The 27,837-nt window shown below is 38.2% G+C and overlaps 1 protein-coding gene across 1 annotated transcript in view; it reads left to right on the top strand.

The window, feature by feature from the left end:
* Nucleotides 1-26,293, top strand: part of LOC117302751 (guanine nucleotide-binding protein subunit beta-1) — a 28,926-nt gene extending 2,633 nt beyond the window's left edge. The window contains exons 2-10 of the mRNA XM_033786771.1: nt 2,130-2,186; nt 8,452-8,535; nt 16,446-16,591; nt 17,292-17,358; nt 17,998-18,160; nt 18,464-18,530; nt 19,213-19,414; nt 19,917-20,133; nt 20,509-26,293. Of these exons, the coding sequence (XP_033642662.1) occupies nt 8,479-8,535; nt 16,446-16,591; nt 17,292-17,358; nt 17,998-18,160; nt 18,464-18,530; nt 19,213-19,414; nt 19,917-20,133; nt 20,509-20,615 (1,026 nt within the window). The 5' untranslated portion in view covers nt 2,130-2,186; nt 8,452-8,478 and the 3' untranslated portion in view covers nt 20,616-26,293. The remainder of the gene's footprint in view (nt 1-2,129; nt 2,187-8,451; nt 8,536-16,445; nt 16,592-17,291; nt 17,359-17,997; nt 18,161-18,463; nt 18,531-19,212; nt 19,415-19,916; nt 20,134-20,508) is intronic.
* The last annotated feature ends 1,544 nt before the right edge of the window (nt 26,294-27,837 follow it).

The raw sequence follows: 27,837 nt of genomic DNA, 5'->3' as shown, positions 1-27,837 counted from the left end.
TTCTAGACCTACTCAAGGTCAAAACATTGCCTCGTAATCTGTAAACTTATTACTAAAAGGTATGTGGGTTTAAGGAAATGAAAAGAGTAAGCCAACCTTTTACTTCTTCTGACGAGGACTAAAGCACTCAAAAGTCAGAAACGCAGAGAATAACCAACCAGCTGTTTTCAGAACTTACACCTCTACTTAAAGACATGCTCCAAGGTCAAATTCAGTTTTGTGATGTACTCATTTTTCAATAGAAAATGTCTGTATGAAAATGGAAAACATTTTGAGTGGTGCAGAAATTCCTCGTTTGACTATAGACGTGTGTTTTTGATGACCATTGACGTCATGTTACAAATTTTCATACTAAAGGAGAATCAAATAAAATTGAACATAATTTTAACCAACGTGAGGTGAGATGATTGTAATTTCTGCATACTTTCATGAGGACTCTATCTACTGAAAAATGAGGGCAAAAATCACCTTGTTGTTGGAGCCCTCTTTTAAAAATTACATGGTGTACTCGCAAAAAATACAAAACACAGAGAATACAAAAGACAAAATAACAACCAATTGTCAACAAATCTTGACAATCGTTATCATCTGAATAATGAGTTGTCGATCATCTTGTTTAACACTTCAGAGACCATAGCGGCTGCAGGGGGCATGCACTAAAATGCTCTGAACAGCCGCAATATTTGACCCACCTCCACATAAACAAAACGGTCAAAGAAAATAATTCACACAAATTGACATTTTTCCCCCCAATTTCCCTTATCAACATGCAACGTACAGTACAGTTCTTAAATAAAGCCATGTATCTCTGTTTCTTTATCATTTTCCTGACAATTTTTCTTGAAATAATCGGGCAAAAAGATCAACATGGCTAGTAATGTACATGGATGGGCATATGTGAGTATGGTGATGATTACATGAATTGTCTCAAAGGTAGAGCATACACTCTACACATGTATGTTGGGAGTATGTACATACACATGTTGAGTGTACAATGTACATTGTACATGTACACAGGTGCTTCTTGTCATACCAGTGACAGTGTCACCCTTATCAGTTGTCTGGCTGCCCAAATGCTAGTCTAATCACCTAAGGACCAGTCAAGATTCAATTTAAGTGGTCTGGCTGGCCAAAGGTGTTGAAAAGCATCCCTATTTAGTATGAAATACGGATAACTTAACAGTCTTGCGAATGCGAAGCTTGCGAATATCACTGCGAAAGGAGAGATGTGACGTCAAATTTGCTTCGCATGAAGTATTTTGAACCAGACTTTAGTGACTTACAAAAATGACAATCTGTTTGGTCACAACTGTAAAACCTTGAATAAAAATGTGCATTAATATCACACCCCCAAAATCCATGAAGTTTTAGCAACGGACAGTCATATCCAGCCAGAAAACCTTGTTGAAAAGAATTCCTTTCTTGTCATTAAAGTGCGTGATAGAAGCTTGTTAAATACTCCCATTATACTATAAACAACCAGATACTATTGTAATACATTATACATACATTGTAATATATTGTGAACAAAAATTGTTACATTTGTGGCCTTGAATTTTAATCAAACTAGGTCAAGGTCATTTCCCTAATAATTAATTCGGAATGGCTATGGAAAAATAAGTCGACAACTTTCGAGATTTTGTGTGTGTGAATATACATACATTTCATTTTGATTTAAAAAGTAAGAGATCTAGTAAGGTTTGTGAAAACACCACATGTACATTTACATGCATAAATCTCTTTTGTGTTGACGTTGTGTAACAACTTGATATTATGAGAAATTTTAACTTTTGGAGGGGCACCAAGGCCAAGACAAGCGGCAACAGAGTACATGACCTCTGTGGGTAGATGGTTCCAATCCAGACCATGTTGCCTTTTCTTTCTGGAATGTGGCTTATTCAAATGATTTTGAGACGGCTTTGTTTATCCTTTGTTAATGTTGAGTTTAAAACTTTGGAGGGGCAGCTAGGCCAAGACCAGCGGCAACAGAGTACATGACCTCTGAGGGTGTGTGGTTCCAATCCGGACCATGTTGCCTTTTCTCTCTGGAATGCGGCTTATTCAAATGATTTTGAGACAGCTTTGTTTATCCTTTGCTAATGTTGAGTTTTGTCTTCTTCACTTTGCAGATCTGTTCTTCAGATCATTGCCCAGGGCTTACCTGGACACACCTTTTATTAACACAGGTATGTATACTTTGTTATTGATGGTAAATCTTTTATTTGTAATGCTCTGATGTTGTGTGTTAAATGATGATGGAAAACTGAAGAGATGTTAGTTGAATTTTATCCATGAAAATGAAAAAAACTCAATTTGTAATGGGAAATATTGACTTTTTTTAAATGGGCGTGTCATTTTTAAATGGGTGCAATGCATCAGTTTCAAGGGGTTAGGTACTTTTTGCACAATGTCTACAGATTTACATTAAACTCACACAATTTAAAGATTATGATAGTAGAAAGCATCTTTTATGCAAATGAGCACAAGAACTGTCGTCATGATGCATACAAGGGAACCACACCTTGGTTAAGTGTTGATTTTTACAGTAAGCGTAGGAGCACTGGTTGCATGTTGGGCTTCTGAACTACTTTGGTTTCAAAGCTAGCGTAATTTAACTACATGTAGCATATGTGCATTCAATTGTTTCACCATTAAAAACTTACTATATTTTTAATGACAATACTTGTGAAAGGCATGTTCAGAACTCCATGTACACAATTAATCTTTTGTATACAAGATCAGTCATTGCTAGCTTTTGATATGTTTGATCCAAACTGAGTAGTGGGTGTGGACTGAAATTACAGTTAATGATAACAATAATAATATGAGACATTTATAAAGGGGATAATGCAGGGGGGAGGGGGAGGGGCAATATATACATTACAAGTGGATTAGTATAAGTGTAGGTAACCCGGCAGGAATGCTTGTTCCTAGTCCGTTGAGTTATGCTGATCACAAAATTGCCACACTACTTCCTTTTACAGGTCCATTTTCCAAGAAAATATGTTTGAGTAAACAAGTTGACTTTCCAAGAAAACATTTGTAAAAAAATGGATTTGTGGCTGTAAATTATGCCGATCATGTCGCACCTGCCTTGAATTCCCTAATGTTAGAGTTTCAATGTGTCTTGTTTTCAAATTAAAGATATTACACAGGAATTTGTCAATTTAAAAACATGAGACTGCTGGACTTGTCCCATCTTAATCTTATTAGCCCTATGCTAAAAAACACTAGTCTCTGACCTGCGGTTCAACGAGGCTTTAGCGAGGGTTTGGTAAAAAGGGTGTATATATTTACTGGAATTTATAAAAATTGGTTTCCAAATTGGAGTAAATGACACAAAAAACAAGGTGTCCAAAAGACACATAGACACCCCTCTGGCTGACACCCCTCTGGCTAACACTATGCGGTCCAGTGCAATCATACTCTTCTGCGTGCTTGACACAACTGGCCAAAATTGTTTTTGTTGAATTGAGCATTTTTGTCACTCGCATTTTGGGGAAAGAAGAACCTCGCCATAAAGCATTGGGAAATTTGGCAATGCTAATAGCTTAGCCTTGGTCACTATAGCGATGGCCTTCATTTGGTAGGAAGTTCAAAGTTGCTTAGTGATGTTTGGTGTGCCATCATTATATTTACCTACGCAAATACTGTAGTTGATAAAATTGGGCTTCAGTTACAGGCAGTGGATTCCAGTTGATCAACAATTTGATACTGTGGGTTAGGATTCTCGATAAACCATTGTTATTTTCAGGAAGTAATGATCATTTTACAGCAACTCATGTACCCAGGAGGTTGGAGCTCATCAGTTTCCTGTTAAATGACAAGCGCTTGAATAAATGAAGATTACTAGCCTGATTCAGTCTCGGGCCTGACACTTCATTGAGGCAAAGATGGTGATTGCCGCCGTGCCCCATGCTCATTGCCTTGGTGCCATTGAAATTCTCCAATAGAAATTTACAATTTCCTCATAGGGTGCCCTTTACAAAGGAGGAAATGCCTTGGTGCCCTTGCCCTTTCAAAAACGAAGCATACAGGCCTGCAGACTTGATACTACACAGTGGCAATGGAGGCAATCGCCTCCTTTGCCCCATTGCCGTGGTGCCCCTTGAAATGTTCCAGAATTGTTTTAAAATTTCCTAAGTTGTACATGTACATGTGCCCTTTTAATAAGGAAAAACTGTCATGCCCTATAAACAAGAATGAAGTATCGGGCCTGATGATTTACTAGGATCTTTCCTCACTCAAACTAAATCCAACACTATAAGGGTAACTTAACACCCAAACTTGTTGACTTGTTTATCCGGATGGAATTTCTTTTTGGAGAGGACAAGGCCAAGGCCGTTTTTTAAAGGGCACTTCTATTCTGCTTCCGTTAGAAAATCTTAAGGCAATTTAGACACTTTTGAAAGGGGGCACAAAGGCCAAAAAACAGGGCAACAGAGGCTGTGTTATTTCAGGCCTGATGTAAAGTATGATCCATTTATGGTACTGCGTGCATTCTTTAGGTTATAGAATCGAACAAATCCTACAATGTACATTTGGATTTCAAAGGTTACTACAATATGAAGCAAATGCCTGCAGGATTATTTCAGAGCAGCTGTATCTTTTGCATTACATGTTAATTTCCACTAAATGTATCCAGTGGTAGTGCCTTGTAAAGGAAATAATACCAGCTGGTTGTACATGTAGGCCTCATCTTACATTCCAAGAAGTTGGCCAATCTAAATATACTTTCATTTCAAATGGAAAAATGGTTCATGCTTTCATTTTCTATCCAACTTAAAAGACTATTTAAACATTTTTTGCTAACATCCTGTCAAGTAGGGGTTTGTATTGTTTTTTCAGTATACACACACAGTAGATTGGGGAAGAGAATAAAAAAATGTCTGCCTCCATCAGAGACTAAGGCCAAACTTAATCAGAGTACTGCTTACCACATTATTCTGGACTTATGGGGGTCCTCTGAAGCTCCATAAAGTGTACCATGATATGAAAGCTGAGAAACTTCTTTAGCAGATTAGCAGGGAACCACTCGAACCAGGCACACATGATAATATACCATCAACAGTTTGACTGGTAACCCAGTTATGCTAAGCAAAACCTTTCTGTTAGTAACGGCTTGATGACGGGCTCAAGCATTCCTCAGTGAAGTACAGGGCCTAGTTTCACAAGTTTACATAAAATAAATTTAAGCATGATATTTGTGCTAAGCGAAAATTAACTGTAAGCATGTCATGAACAATGTACAGTATATGATTGGCTGGTAAACTGTTTCTGCTAATAAGCAAAAACTTTCTGTCTGTGCTTGAGAATTTGTGTGTGCTTTATGAAATTGGGCACAGGGTCTGCCAAGTGAACAACTGAATTATACATTGATACTTCCGTTCGTGCAAAAACAACCCACAACCTACTGTGATCACTTTGTGATTAGACTGGGATGAGAGTTCAGTGGGTGTTCCCTTGCATAGAGTACTGGTTTTAACTAGCCTTATTTTACAGTGTCTGTCCCAACAGCCCCACATGTAGAGACAAAAAACATAAGCTCGGTGAGCGGTATAAGCCATCTCATGTTTTAAAGGCACTATTGGTAATTGTCAAAGACTAGCCTTCACAGTTGGGGTATCTCAACATATGCATAAAATAACAAACCTGTGAAAATTTGAGCTCAATCGGTCTTCAAACTTGCGAGATAAAAATGAAAGAAAAAACACCCATGTCACACGAAGTTGTGTGCGTTTAGATGGTTGATTTCGAGACTTCAAGTTCTAAATCTGAGGTCTCGAAATCAAATTCAGGGAAAATTACTTCTTTCTCGACAACTACGTCACTTCAGAGGGAGCTGTTTCTCACAATGTTTTATACGAACAACCTCTCCCCATTACTCGTTACCAACAAAGGTTTTATGATAAAAATTATTTTGAGTAATTACCAATAGTGTCCACTGCCTTTAAAATAAGGCCTTGAACTTCACTCTTGGAGGGGCGCAGCAATTTCCTTCTGTTAAGGGGCAACTCTATGAGGAAAACGTAAATTTGTATTGGAATTTTGCAATAGGCATCACAGCAAAAGCATTGGGCACTACGGCAATTGATGTGGGTGCTTTGGGTTATTTTGAGGCCTGTATAATCATACACAGGCCTGATAGATTGTTCTTGTAAGGGCAACTTGCAAGGCAGTAGTAAAGAGAGCATCTCTTTGATGCAAAACCACCATTTTGTTATTGATTGTACTTAGACTTCTACACCTATGGGTTAAAGGAACACGTTGCCTTGGATCGGTCGAGTTGGTCTTTTAAAACCGTTTGTTATCACTCAAAATTGCACGGTTTTCATTTTACGTCGCGAACAAACACGGTCGGCCATTTATGGGAGTCAAAGTTTTGACTCCCATAAATGGCCGACCGTGTTTGTCGACGAGGTAAAACGAAAACCATATTTGTGTAGATCATTGTATTCTACTTTTACAACATCTTTCTAACCATATGCATTTCATAACAAACGGTTTCAAACGCTTTTCATGGACCAACTCGTCTGATCCAAGGCAACGTGTTCCTTTAATGTCAACATTCTGTCGCTTAAATAGCAATTAACACATATACAAGCCATATGAAAAATGTAACAGGGTTATAATTCATCAGCAATGAAGGAACATACATTGGCTCAAGTTTCAAAATATTGTCTGTTTGAAAACCCAAAGTACAGACTGTTGGACCCTGAACCCCTGGTGCCGTTGGTTAAAGACCCCCCCCCCCCCAATATCCTCCCAATGATAACTCCGCATCCAAATTGTTGGACTCTGATAAGATTGGTGGCTGTGTCATTGATAAGAATTTAAATATATGGGCTTACAAACCCACACCAAAATACTCAACTGAAACAGTTCTTGGAGGATTTGAAAAGTGGGGCACAAATTTTCCTGCGTATAAGACGTGGCTTACAACAAACTGATTTTCAAAGGTAACCTTACTGCAGGTTATCTAAGGATACTGTTTCCCCAGAAACCCTATTGAAATTTCTAACTGCAGAGTTTGTGACATTTGTATTCTAGTTTTATACCTTTGTCAGTAGCGACTCTCTGCCACAGCTGATGATGTATATTAAGCATACAATTCACAATTTGTAAATCAACATTTACATCACCTTTCACTTGGCATTCAGCATGAACCAGCATTCAATACTTTTCAAAGTCCCTCAATCTCAACAAATATTAATGCCATTAAATTTAGTTTTGAATTTGATAATGTCTACTTCCTCATTCTTTCATAATGATACATAATACTGTGCAGTTTTTCCCAATAGTACAAGTAACACTTTATATGCATACATGCACTATACATGGTAGTTTTCTACATGAAGATCTTCTTATAAATTTTAATTTTAGAAAATTTAGGCATTATTTTATTTTTTGAGTACATGTGTGCTGATAATTCAAATACTGTGCTTCTTATGATTTCTGTAACTAGATTAGAGACGATTGTGTTTTTCTTCCTTCTGCATGATTATTGTTTTATTTTATGGGGAGAACAATGGTTGTACATGTTGTCAATAGCGAAAGATATCTTCTTTCGCAGTGTTGCTAAACCTGGTTCCCATGACAACCAAATATCTCAGGGGTGAATGCGCAGAATATGTACATTTTTCTTAAGGGGAAAACCTAAACAAAATATCATCAATTTCTTAAAAAAAAAAATAAAAAATTAAATACTAAATAAAACAAAATTTGGTTGGATTTCAATGACTTTGCTGTGGATACAAATGTTAAAGTTCTAACCCATTCGCACAACATGCATTGCCTTTTCCAACCAACCCGGCACAATTTCCAGACGATGGCTGAAAATTTATGCACAGCCAACACCATGGGCTTGTATAGTGGTGCTCATAGATCGAATACATCACTACACGGGGCATAGACACGGCTGCATGCATGTACACTGTGGAGCCTGTGCATAATGTACCATGTATAATACGTGCCTCTCATTATGCGGGAGTCAAGCTATGTGGAGACAGTCGACTATATAATCTAGTCAAACCCCACCTTCGTGTAGTCAGGTATGGCAGTGCCACGGCTGCTTATGCGTAGTGCTTTTGTAATACACAGACTTCATCTTCATCAAAAACACGAGTCGTTGGTTGATGAAATGGTGACTAAGGTCATTTTGTGAAGAAAGAAAAAACAGGATGAATGTTGATTTGTAATGCTGGTTTGTGAGCAGTTTAGAAATACAAGGCAAACCGGATGCGTAATTAAATACAGCATTTGTTTTTGTGGCTAACACGGTACAATTCTAACTCAATGCGTGTAATTTTGTCTTTGCTTTGTAGTGCTTATGGATATATTTTTGTTAAGCTCTTTGATGCTGAAACCTTTCCTTGTGTTTTAGGGAATAATTGTCTGCAGTGTACTTTACTTTTCTAATTGCAATTTTGTTTTCCTTTTATCTTTTTGCAGATTTGATAAATTTAGAAAGCTATCATAATGACGGAGTTAGAACAACTAAGACAAGAGGTTGATACCCTCAAAAATCAAATACGAGTAAGTAGTTCCAATATTTAATGTTTTTGTTTAGCAGTGGAAATATCTGTATTTGTTGTTTTGATGCAGTCTTTTTTAATGTATAAATTTCTTTTCCGCTTTGTTTTTCGTTTGCCATGAAGAACGGAAGGAATATCTGCCATTACAGTAATTTACTGCAAAAATGAAAACAGTGTTTTATGTTAGAAGACAAAACATGCACAATGTTGACAGACAAACAAATTGATGTTCTTGCAATTAGCTGTTTAAAAAATATTGTGAACTTCCCTTTAATCATACAGTAGGCCGTGGTTATACAATTTACATGGCAACCTGGACATTGTAGCTATCTCTTTTTTATTTTCATTGCAATATGTTGTTTAAAAAGTTGTCTTAAAAACAGTTTTCATTAAAATTCAAAGCAAATGATGGACAGGTTTAAAAAAGAAAAGAAAAAAAGGAAAAAGGGCCACCCCACCATTTCACGGTATGCTTCAGCAGTTGCTAATTTTGTAAAGAAATGGTGTTTTTCTTATACAAGAACAGCTTGTAATAGATGTTTTACTTCACATCAGCAAATCAGTTAATAATTCCTTTCTAATATTATTTTCCTAGAGAATTAATTCTGTAGATTGTCGAAGTTATTTGGGGATTTAATCGTATTAGGTGTTCAATGATTCTGTGCAAATTAAAGGACACAATATTTGTTTCCCCCTGAAATATTTTTGTGAAGATACTTGAAGTCAATCGGATTAAGCATAAACCCCTCCCCAAGTATATGTTATCCCTTCTCACCTTTGACGACATTGACGTAAATCATTCATAAATTAAAAAGGGGCAGATGAAAGTGCATTTTGCATAGACTGAATGTCAAGCGCTGCCTCTGAGTGATTTATAGCTATTTATTGTGGCAGGCACAAAGGCGGTTGCTCATCTCAAATTAAAGATAGAATTGTAGCTCTCAGAACTTGGTATAAATACACAGATGAGCAATGACTAAAAGCCCAAATACAAATGTTTGAGATGGGCAAAGATACTCAGGGCAGGCCTGAAATTAAACTGAGGCCAAGGAGGCCATGGCCTCCGTTGTCCTGGTCTTGGCCTTAGTGCCCCTTCAACTGTAACCATTAAACCTTAAAAATTTCCACTGGCATGACAGGAAGTGCCCTTTGCAATATGACAATGGCCCTGCCATCTTAAAGATGAACTACCAAGGCTGACAAGATGCTGTTAAGCTGCCTACATGTACCCACAGTACAGTTTCCTTGTAGAGATGCCCTACATGTACATTACCAAGAAGAAAATGCCTAGGTGCCCCTGCCACTCTGAAAAGGGGCCCCTGCCATTCTGAAAAGGGAAACGATGCTTTAATCTTTGGGAGGAAAGAGGGCGGGGGATGGGGGAGGCTTGCCCAAGCTCATTGTACATGTTGGTGGTTGATATGTCATGTGATGACTCACCATACCCTGCACATTATCCTAGTCTGGGAAATTGAATAATGCTGTGGGATGCATGTATCATGGTTTTTTTCTTCTAGCGTGTACATAAAATGCATTCCCCATTTAACGCCAGTTATTCAACATGGGTTTGCTATTACTACAAGTGTGTCCACCTTTATAGGGAATCTTAATCTCGTTAGTGTCTTGGTTTCGTATTCCATGTATTTACTGCTTATTTATTATCACCAAATTGAACACTTATGATCAATGTCGCATTTCTACGAAAATGAAAGAAGGGTACCAGGGTACCAATGAATCGGAGAAGTTGCCTACGTGACATTTCCTTATGGAAGAAATGTTTCATGAGAGGTCGATCTACTAAAGCAGTATTAGTTTGTTTTTTACTCGCTTCCTGCATTGTGAATTCAGACGAAAAAAATACAGTGAACCAGTAGCCGATTCCATTTCACACCTTGACCTCATAATAATATTGCCCATGCTCCCTTTCAGTGTTCACAAAAAGAACGGTTTCCCCCCCCCCCCCCCCAATCATCTCCTCACGTTTGGCCTCCATGGCACACAAAATACAACATAGGCCGTTTTGCCGAGTAGTACAGGCGCTGTATCCAGGCAACGCTGTGTGGTGCTGTTCCCTCTAAGTTTGCCTCATACGGCCGTTTTTTATTGATTCATGGCGATGAAATGAATTCTGACGGTAACCGTCTGCCTCCGCACAGGGCAACAATTCCCTCAGGGTTGGGTATAGCCATTTCTGCTCTGAAAGGGCTCATCAGGTGTGATATTAATGAGCTGCAATTGAACTCTGGAAAAATTATAGCTGAGATAAATACTTTCAATAATTCAAAGGGCAACATAAATCGTGAAATCTAAAACAAAAATGGCAATAACAGTATTTTGACCCTTTGTTGTAAATGTTCCACTGGCGATGTTGACAGGAATAATTGCAAACAAAAAGTACAGGTCTTGTCTGATGTTACCAATGAAAATACCAATTATCCATTGTGTTCATTCACCCACTTGTGTTATAATATCCAAGGGCGCCAGCGTAAAAACAAAATTCTTTGTACTTCTTCATTTTTGACAAGCACTGGCTTTGGAATTCATCTTTGAAAGGGCAAGGATGTTTTGATTTTGCAAAAGGCTCCACCATCGGAGAATCTAAAAGTCTATGGGGAACTTTGGGTGACAAGACTGGGCAACAGAGGCCTGGCCTACTTGTTCTCAGTGTCATTTTTGTCAGATTTATATTTTTCTGAAGAAGGTAATTCTTCAAACAGTCTCAAATGTTCCACTACGCCTGTTTTTACTGCTATGGCTGGATAGGCCTTTGTAAAGTACAGACATGATACTTCACCGGGGCAACAAGGGCAATTGCCCCCATCAGGATTGCCTCCATGCCCCCGGTCATTGTCTTGGTGCCCTTGAACTGCTCGAGTAGAAGTTTACAATTTTCTCATAGGGTGCCATTTGCCCTTCTCCCCACTTTAACCTGATTGCCATCTTTTTTTATTTTTATAGAAAGCATCAAGTGTTTACTTTTTTTTATTTATTTTTTTCCCCCAAAACCTCCCAACAATGAAGAAGATAAAAGAGAAAAAAATACATATTATTTACAGTAAAATGTATAAAAGTGTACACCAAAATATCTAGGCCTTAGGCAAGACATTTTAAAAAACATTTGTGGAATTTGGGCTGCAATTTTTTGTGGAATCACTTCAAATGGATTTGTCATGTACTAAAAACAAGAACTAAAGAATTAACCAGCGGCAGGAGTCGGTAGTAATATTTGGCTGAGGAATGTACTGTTAAAAAAAAAGTGTCTATCATGTAGTTGTATCTGATACTAAAAATTTACTGTCGTGTATTTTTAAACTGGAGGTCTTGTCATCGCACACCGCGATTGTTACTGCTTTGGATGCAGTTACTAAGCAACAACAAATAATTGAGGGAATGTACACGCATCTCACGACGTCAAGCTTTTTTTTTTTTTTTTTTTTTTTAACAAAGAAACAAAGGCCGGAGGACTCAGTTTGCCATCCTGTTTTTTATAATTTATGCATGGTGGCCGTGGCAATGGGCTGAATGAAGACATCACGCCACAGCTGTCCATCTCGGGCTTTTAAACAGCTGGACTTGCTGTGGATGGTGGGCAGGTCCGATTATAATGGAAAGTTGAATGTGACAAAGCCATAAAAAAGGCAGTTTAGTAGTAGGAGATGGGTGATCAAAAATCAATCCTTTTCTTTTGTTTGAGTATTTTTTATGAAGTTGTGAAATCACGCTAATTTTAGCAAGGACAAAACTTGCTTGCCTGACTGAACGTGGTATTGGTACAAATGTACGTGTACATTACATGTACTCTCAAATCTTTACACAGGGTTCTAGAGGGGCCAGGGGAGGAATGACATTTTATAAGAACAGTATTTTTTCCATTCAACAGTTAAATTTTCCCCCATATTTCTTCTTCTCACAATTTTTCATTTATTTTGCTTTTTTTTTTAACCACTCCCCATCCCTTTTTGGTCTTTTTTTTTAACCAATTCTTCTCATGTATTTTCAAGTTTTACTAGTCCTGTACCTTATTTTGTTAGATTTGATACTGTTTTTATTTATAACTGTTTAGTGTGTGTTATTTCTACTTGATTGTTTTTGGGGAAGGGGGAAACACTGTCATGTAAAACAACCCAAAGAAATCCAACTTTCTTTTCAACTTGGTCGTTCAGAGAAAATATAATTTTTTTATACAAAAACCTGGTTAAGCCCTGTCAGTTTCTTTGCACATCAATTGCCATGGGATTTGGTGGAACTCAAAATACAAGGGATGTGATAAATTCATTCGGATTTCCTCCCTGCAAGGAACTTCCTCATCAACAGTATGCAAATTCGGATGGGAATCTATTTGCTTAGTTAGAAACCAGAACACGATTTATAGCCTATTATGTTAATGTGCTGGACACAGGATGTACCAGAAAAAAAAAACCCAGCAGATCTCACAGAACTTCATAGGGATTCATATGGCTAAAAACTTGATCTACAAAAGGTCCCAAAAGCCTTTAAAGGCACTGGACACTAATGATAATTACTCAAAATAATTCTTAGCATAAAAACTGACTTGGTATCAAGGAATGGAGAGCTATTGATATAGTATAAAACATTGTGAGAAACGGCTCCCTCTGGAGTAATGTAGTTTTCAAGAAAGAAGTAATTTTCTACTTAAGTATTTGAATTTGATTTTGAGACCTGAGAATTTTGATTTTGGTCCCAAAATCAAGCATCTGAAAGCACATAATTTCGTGTGACCAGGGTTTTTTTTTCTTCCATTATTATCTTGCAACATAGACGACCAATCTAGTTTAACTTTTCACAGGTTTGTTATTTTATGCATATGTTGAGATACACCAAGTGAGAAGACTGGTCTTTGACAATTACCAAAGGTGTTCAGTGTCTTTAAGAATCAAGTATAAAGTTTATCCTGCATTCATCACATTCCTGAAATGTTTTGACTGGCATGATGTTTTTTTTTGCATACAGATTCCCTTCCGTAAAGATGCTAACACTGAGAAATAAAAGTTTGTTTTGAAACAATGTTTGTCATTAGGATTTCATCAGGATTCAGCCAATGTACAAGCTAGCGTATTGAGGCCAAAATGTTTGAATTGTTGAAATTGGACATTTTATTAGTTTTTTGTGTTCTATTTATTTCTGTGTTTTGGACAACATCAAGTTCACTTAAAATCATCATACAGTAAAACCACCAAGATTGCCCAAGATTGCAAAGTAGGGCTTTTATAACCAAAGATAAACACAATGTTAAGAAACGAATAAGCCAGTTTCTTGTAATATAAAGGCCCATTATTTTCAATTTATGTTATCCTTCAGTAGAATTGCTCTCTCAAAATCTCATTTCTAGCCAGTTTTGTTTCTGTTGCCCTACAAGTCATGTGATAAGGTCTAGGTAAAAATGGATGTTTCAATTCAATGCCAAAACATGTATTTAACCTTTGTGTGCATATAATTTTACATACATCTAAAGTATTGAGCATAGCAAATTATATTTTTGTTGTAATACGTTTAAGTATTAATTTTTGATGTTGACTAAACAAACTTGAGGAATCAGTTATTTGCAAAAGCCATATTTTTTAGAGAGGTCTTTTGTTTTCCCACCAATTTGACAGTAAAATATGGCAAAAATAACAAGCTTCTTCCTCAAATCAAATAAATTGTCTTCAAATTCGCTTCAGAAGAAATGTTGTTTTCCATATTTCATCAGTTAATTGAATGACTGTTCTAAAGTTGTCCATATCAACTCGCAATAGTTGTGTATAATCTAATCCCACACTGGCAGTAAGGTTTCTATTTGAATAGCACCCAGTTGTCAACAACACATAATAGGCCTACTTGTACACACAGTCATACACAGGGAGTATACCATGCACAGACTATACAACCAGTACCATTTTAATTAACATAAACCAGCATCTATTATGTGTTGAATCATCAGCCACTGTGGGTGTGCTGTGGCTGGCTTGTGCGTAGTATGTATGGCCAATGTGCATCAATGATATAGATCCCATGCATAAGAAAGATCCTTGTATGCCTTGTATTCTGTAAGCTGCCTGCCTGCACTGAATCATCCTGGCAGGGGCTATGTAGTGAATATTAGGTGCTGGGTGGTGCATGGTAATGATATGCAGAGGAGAGGGATGGCAGACTCATGTCTGTTGTTGTTGTGGTCCTCTTTGTTGGGCAGTCTGGGAGCCTTTGTCGCCGTTTCTTAGGCATTGTGATGATCTTAGCTACTGCATGCCTACTCTGGTTATTTCCTTTCTCCAATGTTTATAAATGCAATCTATACAAATTCAATCTTTTTGAAATAACCATTGATATACATTAAAAAATGAGTGTGGATGATGACCTTTGGATGTTATCAATTTGAATGTTATTGCCTCATATCATGATGCAAAACATCTGTGTGTTTTTTAATTTGAGAAGGTCTATTGTTATGACACAAGCCTGAAAACAGTTCATTGTTTATGAGCTGTTTCAGGGTTGGGAAATGTAGAGACGACCACCGTTTAAAGTAAAGCCACCGTAATTTTCAACCATGAAGATCGTATTATGATTATTAGGCCAAGGGTATTTACTGTGTTTGGTTTGAAAGTAGAAATGTATGTGTTGAAGATGTTGAAGAAATTGGGATGCAGTGAAACACACATACTCCAACAAATATTTCAGGACTTTTTTCGGGGAGGCAAGCTGTTGCCCCTGGTCATTGCCTTGGTGCCCCGTGAAATATTCCAATACAATTTTTCTCACAGAGGCATAGTGTTAGCCAGAGGGTTGTCTCAAATTTGGACACCCTGTTTTATCTGTCGTTTACATGTCAATGAATTGCAAGTGAACGATTTGGACACCGAGTTTTAAAACTTGCACCAAGATTGGGCACCCTTTTACACACTGGCTTAAAACCTTGCATAGAGGTGCCCTTTACCAAGGAGAAACGGCCATAATGCCCCTGCTCTTTAAAAGAGGAAGCATCAAGGCCTGATGTTCCAAAATACATGTATTCATGAAGCATCAAGGCCTGATATTCCAAAGTACATGTATTCATGAATTCCTTTTTACTTTTGCCACACCATCTTCCGGTCAAAATATTGACTTAGTGCTTATTTAGTATAAATAAGTGCGCCCCAATTTACTAGTCCCCATTTTTATGGAATTGGCTTTCCCAGAATTTTGCTTATTTGCAGGATGTTTTTTCTTATTCCTTGGAAATTAAGTCTACAAAGTTGTCGGCTCAATTCGTTGAATTTACTTTGCCTGAAGTTGAAAAATTCACACGGGAAGTTGATTTCAGGGAATACATTTTGATTAATGTCGGGCGCTCTAACATTTTGGAATCTTACCTCAGATTTATCAAATTGTTCTGAGGTATGCTTTTTAACATGTTTACCGGTTCATTTAACAATATGTTTTTATTGTACAGTACCAATTCTTTATTTGCTGGTGAGAATATACTTAAAACATGCATGGAAATAACACATGGGTCACAGAGGCCATGACCTCTATTGCCCCTTGCGTTAGCCTTGGTGTCCCTTCAATTGTTTCCCCATAGACTTTAGAGATTTGTAAATGGAAGTGCCCTTTGCAAAATGAAAATGGGCTTACCCCCTCAAAGATGTCTGGTGTTCAGCTTTTATTTTCCTAGGATTAGGAATGTTTTGTTGCTGTGATGTTGAACACTGAAATATTTCAAATTTTTTCTATAGGTCCTATTGTATATTATAAATCTATCTTTCTTGAAAGAAGGTCCCACATTCCTTCTCATAGATCAGATAGTTTATGATGGAGTACAGGATTAAAATTTTTTGAAGAATTTCATCGAATGAGATTGTTTTGATAGCTATGTAATTTCTTGATTAAACTATGTCTTTAACAAGCCACCTTTTTTCATTGTTAATCCCTTTGCAGGATGCCAGAAAAGCAGTCAACGATAGTTCCCTTGCTACCATCACATCTAATATGGACTCAATAGGAAGGATCCAAATGAGAACTAGACGCACACTTCGAGGCCACTTAGCCAAAATCTATGCCATGCATTGGGGTTCAGACTCAAGGTACAGTATTCCACGACCCCCCCCCCCCTCAGTTTCAACCCGCTGAAACGATCATTGCAAACTTGGCACCCATTACCACAAAAGAGGATGCATAGGTCTTCCCACACTTTAGTTCTTTAACCCATATCTTCCTAAATGACAGCAGGATTCATAATTGGAGGAGAAAACTCCACAATTTCAGAGCTTGTATAACTTTCAAGACCAGAATCAAAGTGAGGTAAAAAAATTCTCAGAATTTCCCTTAGCGTCCAAATTTCCCTTGAAAGAAGAAAAACATTCACAAAAGGGAGACAAAAATAGTCCACATTGTGTCTAATCTTGTAGTTTTGTTTTTCTAACCCAAGGCACAGTCTGTAAACCTGAATTGTAAATATCAGGAATTTTCACATTTACTAATTCTCATCCCTGCATATGAGATATTGGTAAACAATTATACAGCGTGAACAGCAGCAAACAAAATTTTCTTTTCAGGGCAACTCTACAAAACTGTTGATTTGAAAACCTTTGCGACCACTTCATCAGTCATCATTGTGTTTGTTGCATAACCCAAGACTTTGGCGAGAAGGGCCCAATTTCATGGCTCTGCTTACCACAGAATTACAAATGCATAGTTCTAAGAGCCATAAAGTTGAACCAAAGTCTTGCTGTTCATATCCCATTCTGACCATTTTCCTTCCTTTGTCTTTCTTGACGTTTACAGCAGAAACCTAGTGAGCGCATCACAAGACGGCAAGTTGATAGTATGGGATTCTCAGTCAACCAATAAGGTACGCTATAACGGAGAGTGCTGGGGAAATTTGTTAAGTATAGGCAGGCCCGCCCAGCACCGGCCACTGTGGCTACAACACTGACAGCAAGGTTGCGTGTTTCTGTGGTATACTGTCGTTCCCACTCGTGTCTTACCGACAAAAAGTCACCGCACAATCAGGTGTGACAGGAAATAGACACAGGTTTTCTGGAACGTGTTCATTTGTCATCTCGTGAAAAGCATCCTCTGCTTTTTTAACTGGCCTATTGTGCAATCTGAATGCAGCTGGTATATGTAGCCTATGGTAAATGTGCCTGGTCACTGTGACTTGCACATGAAGGGCAAGATGGCTGTTGCTTTAACACATGAAATGAGGAAGTGGGCCATATGCACAGGCGCCATCTTAAAAATATTTACCACAATGGAACTCGGGAAAGCAAGTAGAAGAAAAAATAGACACCAAGCTGCAGTTTTATGAAACTCTGCCAGGTTGTCTTATCAGTGAAATAGGTGAACCAAGGGCAAACATCATGAGCACAAGAGTTTGTTGCTTTCATGCCTGATGCTTTGTCCTCGTGTAAGCGAATGGTGTCGTTTAAATAATTTGACTTGATTGAACAGAGTAATGATTTTGTTTTTCTTTCTCACTTTATGATAGGTCCATGCAATTCCCCTGAGATCTAGCTGGGTTATGACCTGTGCCTACGCACCATCGGGTAGTTATGTGGCATGCGGTGGTCTGGATAATATCTGTTCAATCTATAGCCTCAAGACGAGGGAAGGAAATGTCCGCGTCAGCAGAGAATTGCCAGGGCATACCGGTAAGAGCAAACCCCAAAATCTAACCCCTGAACCTAAGACCCTAACCCCCAAAACCCTTAAACCCCAAAATCCAAACCCAAACCCGAATGACTTAGTTATGACTTCCCTCATAAATGGCCATGTATTGCGGAGACATGAGGTGCCCCTTGCTGTCTTGGACCCACAATACGAACCCTCAGAACCCTTTTGACAGCATTGAGGTCTGCACCGCACTTACATTTTGACAGCATTGAGGTCTACCCCCCTTCCCCACACCCAACGAATATTTTAACGTTAACGCCTTCTTTTGATTGCACCCACAGGTTACCTTTCATGCTGCCGTTTCATTGATGATACCCAGATTGTAACTAGTTCAGGAGATATGTCATGGTAAGTACAACCTTGTTTAGAGTATTCCCTTTGTGCTAAAATATGTAGACAGTTATCCACTCATCACTTTGTATGAATCCATCACTCATAGACTCTTGCATACTCATAGACTCTTGCATAATAATCTGAAATTTCTCATCCCTGATAAACATTTGCAAATCAACTGCAATTCTTGGGATATCATTTGTTGATGGTCAAGAACGATGGTCAAGAACATGTACTTGCCAAGTCAGCATCTAGACTATACAGGCAATACCTAGTGTTGGGGGTTGTAATTCTGAGAGTCTGCTAAACGGTAGAAACTTCCAGAGCTGCTCACCCTTTTTCTGCCCAACATTCCCTGAAAATAAACCAATCTGTCCTCGTGTTCTGATTAACAAATATGAAAATGATTCCCTCATTATGAAAACTGTTTCACTATGATGTTGAATGTGGTTCTAATTATCTCCCTGACTGCTGTAGAAGATCTCTCTGATTGCAAGATGCAAATGTTGACAGCTCTGGAACGTCACAAGAAGAGTAGATGTGTTGATTTGTACAAATTGAAATCTCAAAAGATTCCCAGCTTTCCCAGAGAGTTCATTTGAATGTTTCAAACGGCTTAAGACATTGTCAGTGAAAGAGGTTTTCCCTATTTAGTCTGGTGACATTAATATGCTTTTCTCCCTCCTTCAACCAACAGTGGCCTTTGGGACATAGAGACAGGGCAGCAGACGACAGGTTTTACCGGGCACACAGGAGATGTGATGAGCTTGTCAGTGTCAAACGACAACCGGACGTTCGTGTCCGGTGCTTGTGATGCCTCTGCAAAACTATGGGATATAAGGGAAGGCAACTGCAAGCAGACATTCACTGGTCACGAATCAGATATTAATGCCGTAACAGTAAGTTTCACTCCTTGTATTTGACAATCTGATCTGGGATCACGCGGAGGCATACGTTCCTCTCCTATCATGGCGGCGGTGCTTGCTTAGAAAGTTCCCCAAAGTGCCCACTATCCCAAAGTATTACCCCTTCACGACCATTTAGGCATGTAAGCCGTCATTCTTTCAAGTTGACCCCTTGCTGTGTTATTATTGTGATCATTAACAACCGTGTACACAAATTCTTACAGAAAAAGTTACTTAAATAGTTTGTCTAAGTCGTTGCAATGTTTTTGTGTAAATGGTATTTCAGGGCTGATACATCATGGAGGCAACAAAGTCGATTCCTCAAAGCCCCCTTGGTGCCCTTGAAAATACTACAGTAAAAATTAACAATTTCATCATAGGGTGCCCTTTACCAAGTACAACAATGCTTTGGTGCCCTTGCCCTTTCAAAAACAAAGCATACAGGCCTGGTATTTTCAGGATGAAACTCAACTCTCTCTTTCTTTCTCTTTGATAGTTTTTCCCAAATGGCCATGCCTTCGCCACCGGCTCTGACGATGCCACCTGCCGGTTGTTTGACATCCGGGCCGATCAAGAGCTGATGCTATACTCGCATGACAACATCATCTGCGGCATCACGTCGGTAGCTTTCTCAAAGAGTGGTCGTCTGTTGATGGCTGGATACGACGATTTCAACTGCAATGTCTGGGATTCTATGAAGGGAGAGCGTGCAGGTAAGTTTGTCGAACAGACCTCAACCAAAAAAAGCCAACTACGTAGACTTGCTTATTGTACAGACGTATGTAGACTTGCTTGTTGTACAGATTTGCCGAGAGCAAACAAAACTGCGAAATCAAGGAACCTTATAAAATCAATACAGGGTAGTTGCTTGACACATGGAGTGTTGGCCAGAAACTTTTTCAATTCAGCACAGTGTACACAGTGCATGCCTGCCATTTTAGAGTCAGTTCCGCTGTACTTTTTGCCTGCCATGCCTGCCAAAATAGCAGACATAATAGGTTCGGCTAAATGCGCTACGCGTCGTGCAAGGGGTAAGTTATTCAAGACTGTTCCTAACGTTTCTTTTCTTGTTTGCTTGTTCTTTGTAGGTGTGCTGGCAGGCCACGATAATCGCGTCAGCTGCTTGGGAGTGACTGATGACGGCATAGCAGTATGCACAGGCTCCTGGGATAGCTTCCTCAAAGTCTGGAACTAAACACACCATCTCCCGTGAGCAATAGGGGAGGGGGTTACCCCCTGACCAGCTAATGAGGGGTACACACTCTTAACCCCCAACAGCTCCCGAGAACAGTTTCTATCTTCATGACCCATAGCCAAGTAAAGGGGGCACCCCCCGTTGCAGGGGGGGAAAACTTAAAGGATTAATGCACTACTTTGCCCACTTCTTTGGACCCTGTTTTTGATTGTAGTGCATCGGTGCACGTGTAGGGCTCTGCCAATGAAAAGGGATATATACTAAAACCATTGAGTGATGTCAGATTTCTTAAGAGTTGGGCGGGGTTGTGTGTGTGTGTCCGTCCGAGTGCTTAAGTTTAGCGCTTCGTTCAGACAGTATCTACATTAAATGCGCACGTGTTGAGAAAAAATGGATACCAAGTGTTAGTGGTCTTATCGAAAGTAATAAATTGTGCACGACACGCTCAGAGGATGTGGGGAGACAGAAATGGATTTTAGATCTGGGCGGGGGAAGGAGGGACGAACATTGATTCGTTTTTTAACTTCCCGTAGAAGGCGTTCTCGTGGGTTAGTGCTCAACTTTAAAAATTCCAGGCGAAGGAGATTAGCTATGACCGTAAAGTGTGCGCTATTTGTGTAAATATTTTTGTTTTTATTTGGTCTGTATTAACTAATTTTGAATCTGCGTAGTTGGCATGTGGAGAGTGGGCGGGGCAGGGGGAGGGGGAATGTTTCTTTAGGAAAGCATGAGCGAGTCTCCGAGTTTTTGTTTACAAAAGTACTAACTGGCCATTTTAAAAGAACGAAGTTCCTCGATGCTTCTTACCTATTTTCAACTAGTTTTTGTAATCTGTGAGTGAAACTTGACACAGACTGACTTTAAAAGTAGTAAAAAAACAAAACAACAACCAAAAACCACACACCTCTACAACGTAACAAATAACAGTTATCTTCTTCGCTGGAATTTTTAAGGAATCTCATAAACTAATAACGGAATAATCTTTTGTGTTTTGGGTTTTAAAGTATATATATATTAAACTCAAAAGAAATATGAATAGCCCATTTTATCTTATACATGTATCCATCGTAGATGCATGTACAAGATCAATTTCATTTTTTAATTTCACAAGTGGTTAAGTGTTGAATAGAATTGGGTGGCATGGGGACTGTGTAGATTTTTCACCACCATTACGATAGTTTAGCTAATCCCACAGAAAGTACGGTTTAAAAGAAGAAAAAAAGAGGAAAAAAAAAAAAAAAAAGGTAACAAACTTAACCTCTGCATGTGTGACACAGTGGTTAATATTTATGTTCAGGATATTTTTTTTGTTTCTCTCTTTATTGTTGGTATCATTTGTATACGCCGCCGTTTGGGACAGAATTTAAACCAAGTAAAAAAATAAACTATATTAAACTTGAGAGTGATGACGGTGAAATATATCCCTTCTACCCAGGCTAGTTTGCAGCAGTTAGTTCCTGGCTTTAATGGTTTCAGAGGAGTGTTTCTTCTTCGTAAAGGAAGGAAATGTATCTGAGATATATACATAAAATGATCGGTTAAAAGGAATCTAAGGTTATGGTTCAATTCTCGATGTTGGTTATGAAAAATACTGGGTCGGAAAATCTGCTGCTGGATGGTCGGCCTTCTCTTTGAGCTGAGCTAAAAGCATTGCTTGGGAGAGAGGGGTCATTTCATTCCTCCAGTGATATGCTTCATGGTCATTGGGCAGAATGACTCCCTAGTGTTATAACTCTTCTCACCCTTGGTTTGAGAAAGAGTGTAATAAACAAAAATGCTAATACATTTTTATCTTGATCGAATGCCTTGATGTCTGGATAAAGTTTGGTGTAGTTTTACGTCGTTGAGTGTTTTTTTTCGGGGGCAGTATTTTGTAACCACTTAGTATTTTTTATTATTCAACTCAGTGAGGTGGAGCAACAGATTTATTACACTCACCAATTTAATTTGGTTTTTAGTATTTATACAACCATTTTAACATGTTATCTCTCTTACTGGCCTGTTAATCATCATAAAAACATACTCAGTATGCTGGTGGATATGATTTTGGAATTGCGTTGAATTTTTTATTCAACCACAGAAAGCACTCTTTAATATATTATAGTATACAGACTTTTTGGTTCTAATGTTGCATCGGTTGGAAGCTCATGTGAAACAAGAAGCTGCTTGCTCACACAAAGCTCTGCCTGTATTTCTAGGCTTTTTTTCTCAATCTGGCTGGCAAAGTGTGCTCACAGCACCTGGGAGACTATCCCCTTAACCCATGGCTGCTATAAATAGCATGTGATGTCGTCGGCCCCCTTCCCCTCAATACCAGTGTACATCACATTGGCTTTGCTTTTTTGTAGTGCGGCGAAGCTTTTAGTGGATTGGGTTAGTGGACTGGATTAGTGGATTGGATTAGTGGATTGAGTATAATATGATAAAGTTACAATCAGCAGCTGCAGATCAGTGAGAACTCATCTTGTAAAGAAAGGTGGTAGTTCTGTCTTTTCTTTTATTACGGCACACGCTAAAGAAAAAAATCTAAATAAGTAAAAAATATATAAATAGTAGCTATACTTGTAAGTTTTTTGGGGGCAGGCTTATTAATATAGGTATTTGTTTATTTTGGAAAGTGAAACAATATGATATACCTTGTGAAATCTGGTTATTGAAAAAAAATCGTGGGGTTTCGTGTATGAATTTATTGCCAGTCTTGAAGCTGAATTGGGTTGAAAACGAAACGACAAACATGACACGTTAGTCCAAATGTTTTTAATGAAGCAGAAATTATGTATATCTGCAAGTTCTCATGGGGGATTATGTGTAGTGTTGTGTACTATCGCATAGTCGCACGTGAGGACGTTGGATTCTTTGTGTATTAATATGATGTATGTGTATTTAAGAAAAAAAATTAATAAGAAAGTAAAAAAAAAAGTCATGAATTTTAACACTTATTAATAGAAAAAAAATTGCATAGCCATCAAGATATAGATCCTTTTCATCCTAAACTAGTACACTTTTGTATCATGGACGAAAAAAAAAATTAAATTGTGACTTGAAATGACGTGAACGTTTAAAATCTGTGTAACAAAAAAAAAAAAGAAAAAAAAAAGCTATGTGTGCAGGGTTTTCACTTTGTAATTTGGTCGGACACCCATCTCTCAATGCTTCTGTAGATCGTTGTAGGGGAAAATCTGGGAGTGGGGAGGGGGGAGCGGGGAGAGTCACAAAGCTGTTGACGATTTTAAGAAAATCATTTCTTTTGTGTGTAACACTGGTAGGATTTCAATTTAAAAAGAAAACAAAATACGGATGGCATTTTTGTCTTACAGAGCAGAGAAAGAAAATATAAAAAAAAAAGAAATGTTGAAAAAAAATCAAAAAAAATCTGTGCGCAAACATTTTGTAGATAGTGATCGTAGACTGTGTAGTCGGGACGCCAGTACTGTATGCGGTACCCTCATAACATGTGCACCATTGCTGTTGATTCTATGGGCCACCTTGGGTGCCACGTTCTCGATTATATTAAAGAAAGAAAAACACAATTTGAGTGGTCGTAATTACTTTGTAATACATGTAAGCTAGCGTTCTTGCATTACTCTCACATTTTTTTTTTTTTTCTGTTTTCCTTTTTGAGGTAGAATTGTTTGTTAATATCACAACAATGTGGCCCTTGGGGAAAAAGTGTACACTTTTTAATAGTGTCGGTGTTATATGGAGATTGCTAGCAGCCCACGAAGACCTAATTAATGTACTTTTGATATAGAGTTTGTGTATAGGATATTTGTCTAAACGATTCCTTTTTTTTCTTCAATTCTTGTTTGCAGCCACGAAAAGATTACTAAATGTGAATCTGTTTCTTAGTAGTAGCACATCATCATCAGACTGCCTTGACATCTTATTTACCATGCCGTGGCCTTCTTGTTTTGAGTCTCTTCTGTGAACCAAGTTCCAGGAGGCTCAATGAGTCAGGCACCGTGACCAATACAGACTGGTACCTTGCGATGTGATGGCTGATTATGCACTTTGTATCTGTGTCATGCCTTCCAGCATTCACACCAGAAATAGTCTGGTACCTATGACGTGGCGGCCCACTGTTAATCCGTGCCATGTCGACAGCGGGGGTCTGACCCAAGATGGCCACTGCATGGATAATATGTCATGGCAGTTTATTTCACTGTATCGTTTTTATATGCAGGGCTTTTATTGTGAGCTGCACCGTTCACAGATCCGCTGGTTCTCAACTTGGCAAAAACTGCTAAGCTTGGTGGAAGTGTACTTAGCTGAGCAAATAATGCTGATTACCAGTTAATGTGCAATGTAGATCTATCAGTGTTATAGCTGGCGGTCACTTTAAAATGCTTACTACACTAAGTGGCTAGCCCACACCCTGCTTAGCAGTTTTAGATAAAAACCAAGCAATGTAGAGGTAAAATTGTTTTTCAAATTTTTTTTCGGGGCCAAAAAATACAACTTTTAATTCACCTTACGATTGAAGGTATGTAAATAAAGTTAATGGACCGAAAATATACCCCCGCAGGGGTTTATCATGCAAGCGCCATCTTTGTCTGGTTACCTGCGCTCACCTGCACAATTGTAATACTAGTTCTGGGTGCAAAAAAGGGTGCCAGGCTGTTGTCCATCCATGCTTGGTTTTGGTCCATTAAGTAGTTCCGAGTTTGGGAACAGCGGGTCCGTTTTAAAAGTCAATAGATACTTTGAAAGAATTTTATCTGTCGCACAGAAACTGTAAATTGCTTCTTTTCCAGAATTTGCATATGTGTGTTAGCATGTATGTAGATAAAGCCCTATGTGCTATGGACTCTTGTATGCGTAATAGACTTTTTACACTTTGCACGGATGGAAAAGTTCACACAGTCAAACCGGAGGTTTTTACAGTAAAAAGCTAACAAGAATTGTTAAACAACCAGAAGGGAGAACATTAATTGATCAGGATACTTCAGTCACTGGATTAAACACTATTTGAGTACCGGTACACTAGGCACTGTTAAATGGGTGAAAAATGTCAAGCCAAATTTAAATGCAACTTCTAAAATTTGCTAAGCCAAATTCTGTTTTAGCAAATTTCAAACGATGACACATTTTCTATGAAGTTTCATCTGCATCTTGTCAGCTGTATGGTATCCAAACCTGCTATGTAGTTCAAACAAAGTTTTAGGTGATAATTGCAATTGAATGACTTTGCCAAAATGCCAATCATTAGCTTTGTTATGTCAATGCATTAAACTGGCACTGCTTTTTAATTGGAAAATAACACCAGAAGTGACCTATGCATTTACTCACAGCTCTGTGCTTCTGAAGTTGCGCTGCCTGGTAGCGCAGCCATGAAATGCCTGGGTTTGATTGTACGTCATTCGGAACAGAAGTAAAATGTCTATTGTGCATCTCGTAAAAGTCATGCCAAGGGTCTTGTACTCCTTAATCATTATTCACTGTGAAGTTGTTTTAAAATAAATAAAAAGGGGGAAAGTGAAAAAAAAAAAAAAAAAAAAAGTGTCACCAACATCTTGCTCAAACTTTCACGGGCGCAATTTAAATGCCTTGTTTTATTTGATCTCTGAATATGATTAAAAAAAACGTTAAGTGTACAGTTATAATTGGATATATCAATGTAGTAATAGCAGAAAAGTGTATTATTAAAATGAGGAGCCTCTCTGGATTTAAAAACAAAAGAAAAAAAGAGAACAATAGGTAGTTTCCCCCCACCTATGTGTACACTTCCCCCCTTCTCAAAAAAAAAAAAGAAAAAAAAAATTTGTTATTGTTCTTACGCTGATTGCTTAACAACTGCTGTGGGAACTGAAGGTAAAACTCAAGAAAACCACCACCATCCTGCAGGTTTTAAAACTTGACGTGACGACAAATTGACTCTATTGCTGATTATTATTATTATTATTATTATTATTGTTATAGATGCGTAGTTGTTGGTGATAACGTTAGTAGATAGGTCGGATAAACTCCTCGACGCGACGTCTAAAAACTTTACGTAACGTTATGAAACAATTGTACTATTGATAGTAAAGAACCCAAACAGATTAATGGTGTTCTCTATGGGCAACTGGGTTACCAGTTTGCCGAAGAAAAACACATTGAATAAAAATAATGTGGGCACGTGCACTATATACAGATGGTTAAGTTCACCACCCTTATGTGGTCATGTGTACACCAAATCTTTATATATATAATATAAAAGAATAGATGAAGACTCTTTGGAGTCTGGTGTCCTGTCTTAGTTTAATTGTGTCGTGTATCACATGGTAAAAGCCTGTGCCCACGTTTTTCTGTATGATGGCAGTAAGTTAAGCGTAAGTAAAATAAACTTGTGTCTTTATCAAAAAAAATGTGATGTCGTTTGTTATTCTGTGAGATGTGTTTCTTATTTCATTGAATTTATCTATTTTAAAAACATTCCAATTTGTCACATGCTTGATAAAGGTACATAGAAGATTGACAAAAAGCCCATTTCACTTGACAATTTAACAAGGGTCCCTTGCTCTAAAGCATGGTTTTTAAATTTTACCAAATGCACCTCATATGAAAGGACAAAGTCTATACTTGGCATCATATTTAAGAAAGATTTCACTGGGAACCTTGTAGCCCTTTCACACAAAGTGCAACTTACAAAATTTCACAACCATGCTAAAATTAAGCAAGGGACCCCTGCTAAATTGCTGTTGTGTGAAAAGGGCTTAATAAACCCCATACCACTGAGACATCATGCTTGCATCCAAGCTCCTGGTCATCTTCCATAAATTAGTACACCACAAGGGAAACTGCCTGACTGGGTAAAAAAACAGTTTAGGATTGAACAAATAGAAATTGTCTAGAAGAGGGACTTGAACCCGAAACCTGCAGATCAATGTGCAAGCTCTCGACCAACTGAGACCTATTGCTGGTGGCTTCCCTCATATGTCATTGGCTTTGCTCATTTGTGACAAAATGTAGTGACTGCCAACATGGGACTAGATAGCTCAGTTGGTTGAGCACAGGTATGTTAATCCAGAAGGTGCAGGTTGAAGTCCTGCGCTTGTCAATTTTATTCGGCCCAAAATAAAAATAAAAATCTACTAACCAGTCCTTTTTTGGTTTATTATTTCTGCTGGTTCCTTATTTGTTTGTACTTTTTGGGGTAAGCCAAATGACTTATCTATCCCATTTCTTTTCTTATTTGAAAGAAGTAAGTAATTTGTCTTCAAACTAAATTTATTTTCACAAA

This window comes from Asterias rubens, chromosome 18 (assembly GCF_902459465.1).
Source record: "Asterias rubens chromosome 18, eAstRub1.3, whole genome shotgun sequence".
Lineage (NCBI taxonomy): Eukaryota > Metazoa > Echinodermata > Asteroidea > Forcipulatida > Asteriidae > Asterias > Asterias rubens.
This window is presented reverse-complemented; position numbering and strand designations above follow the sequence as displayed.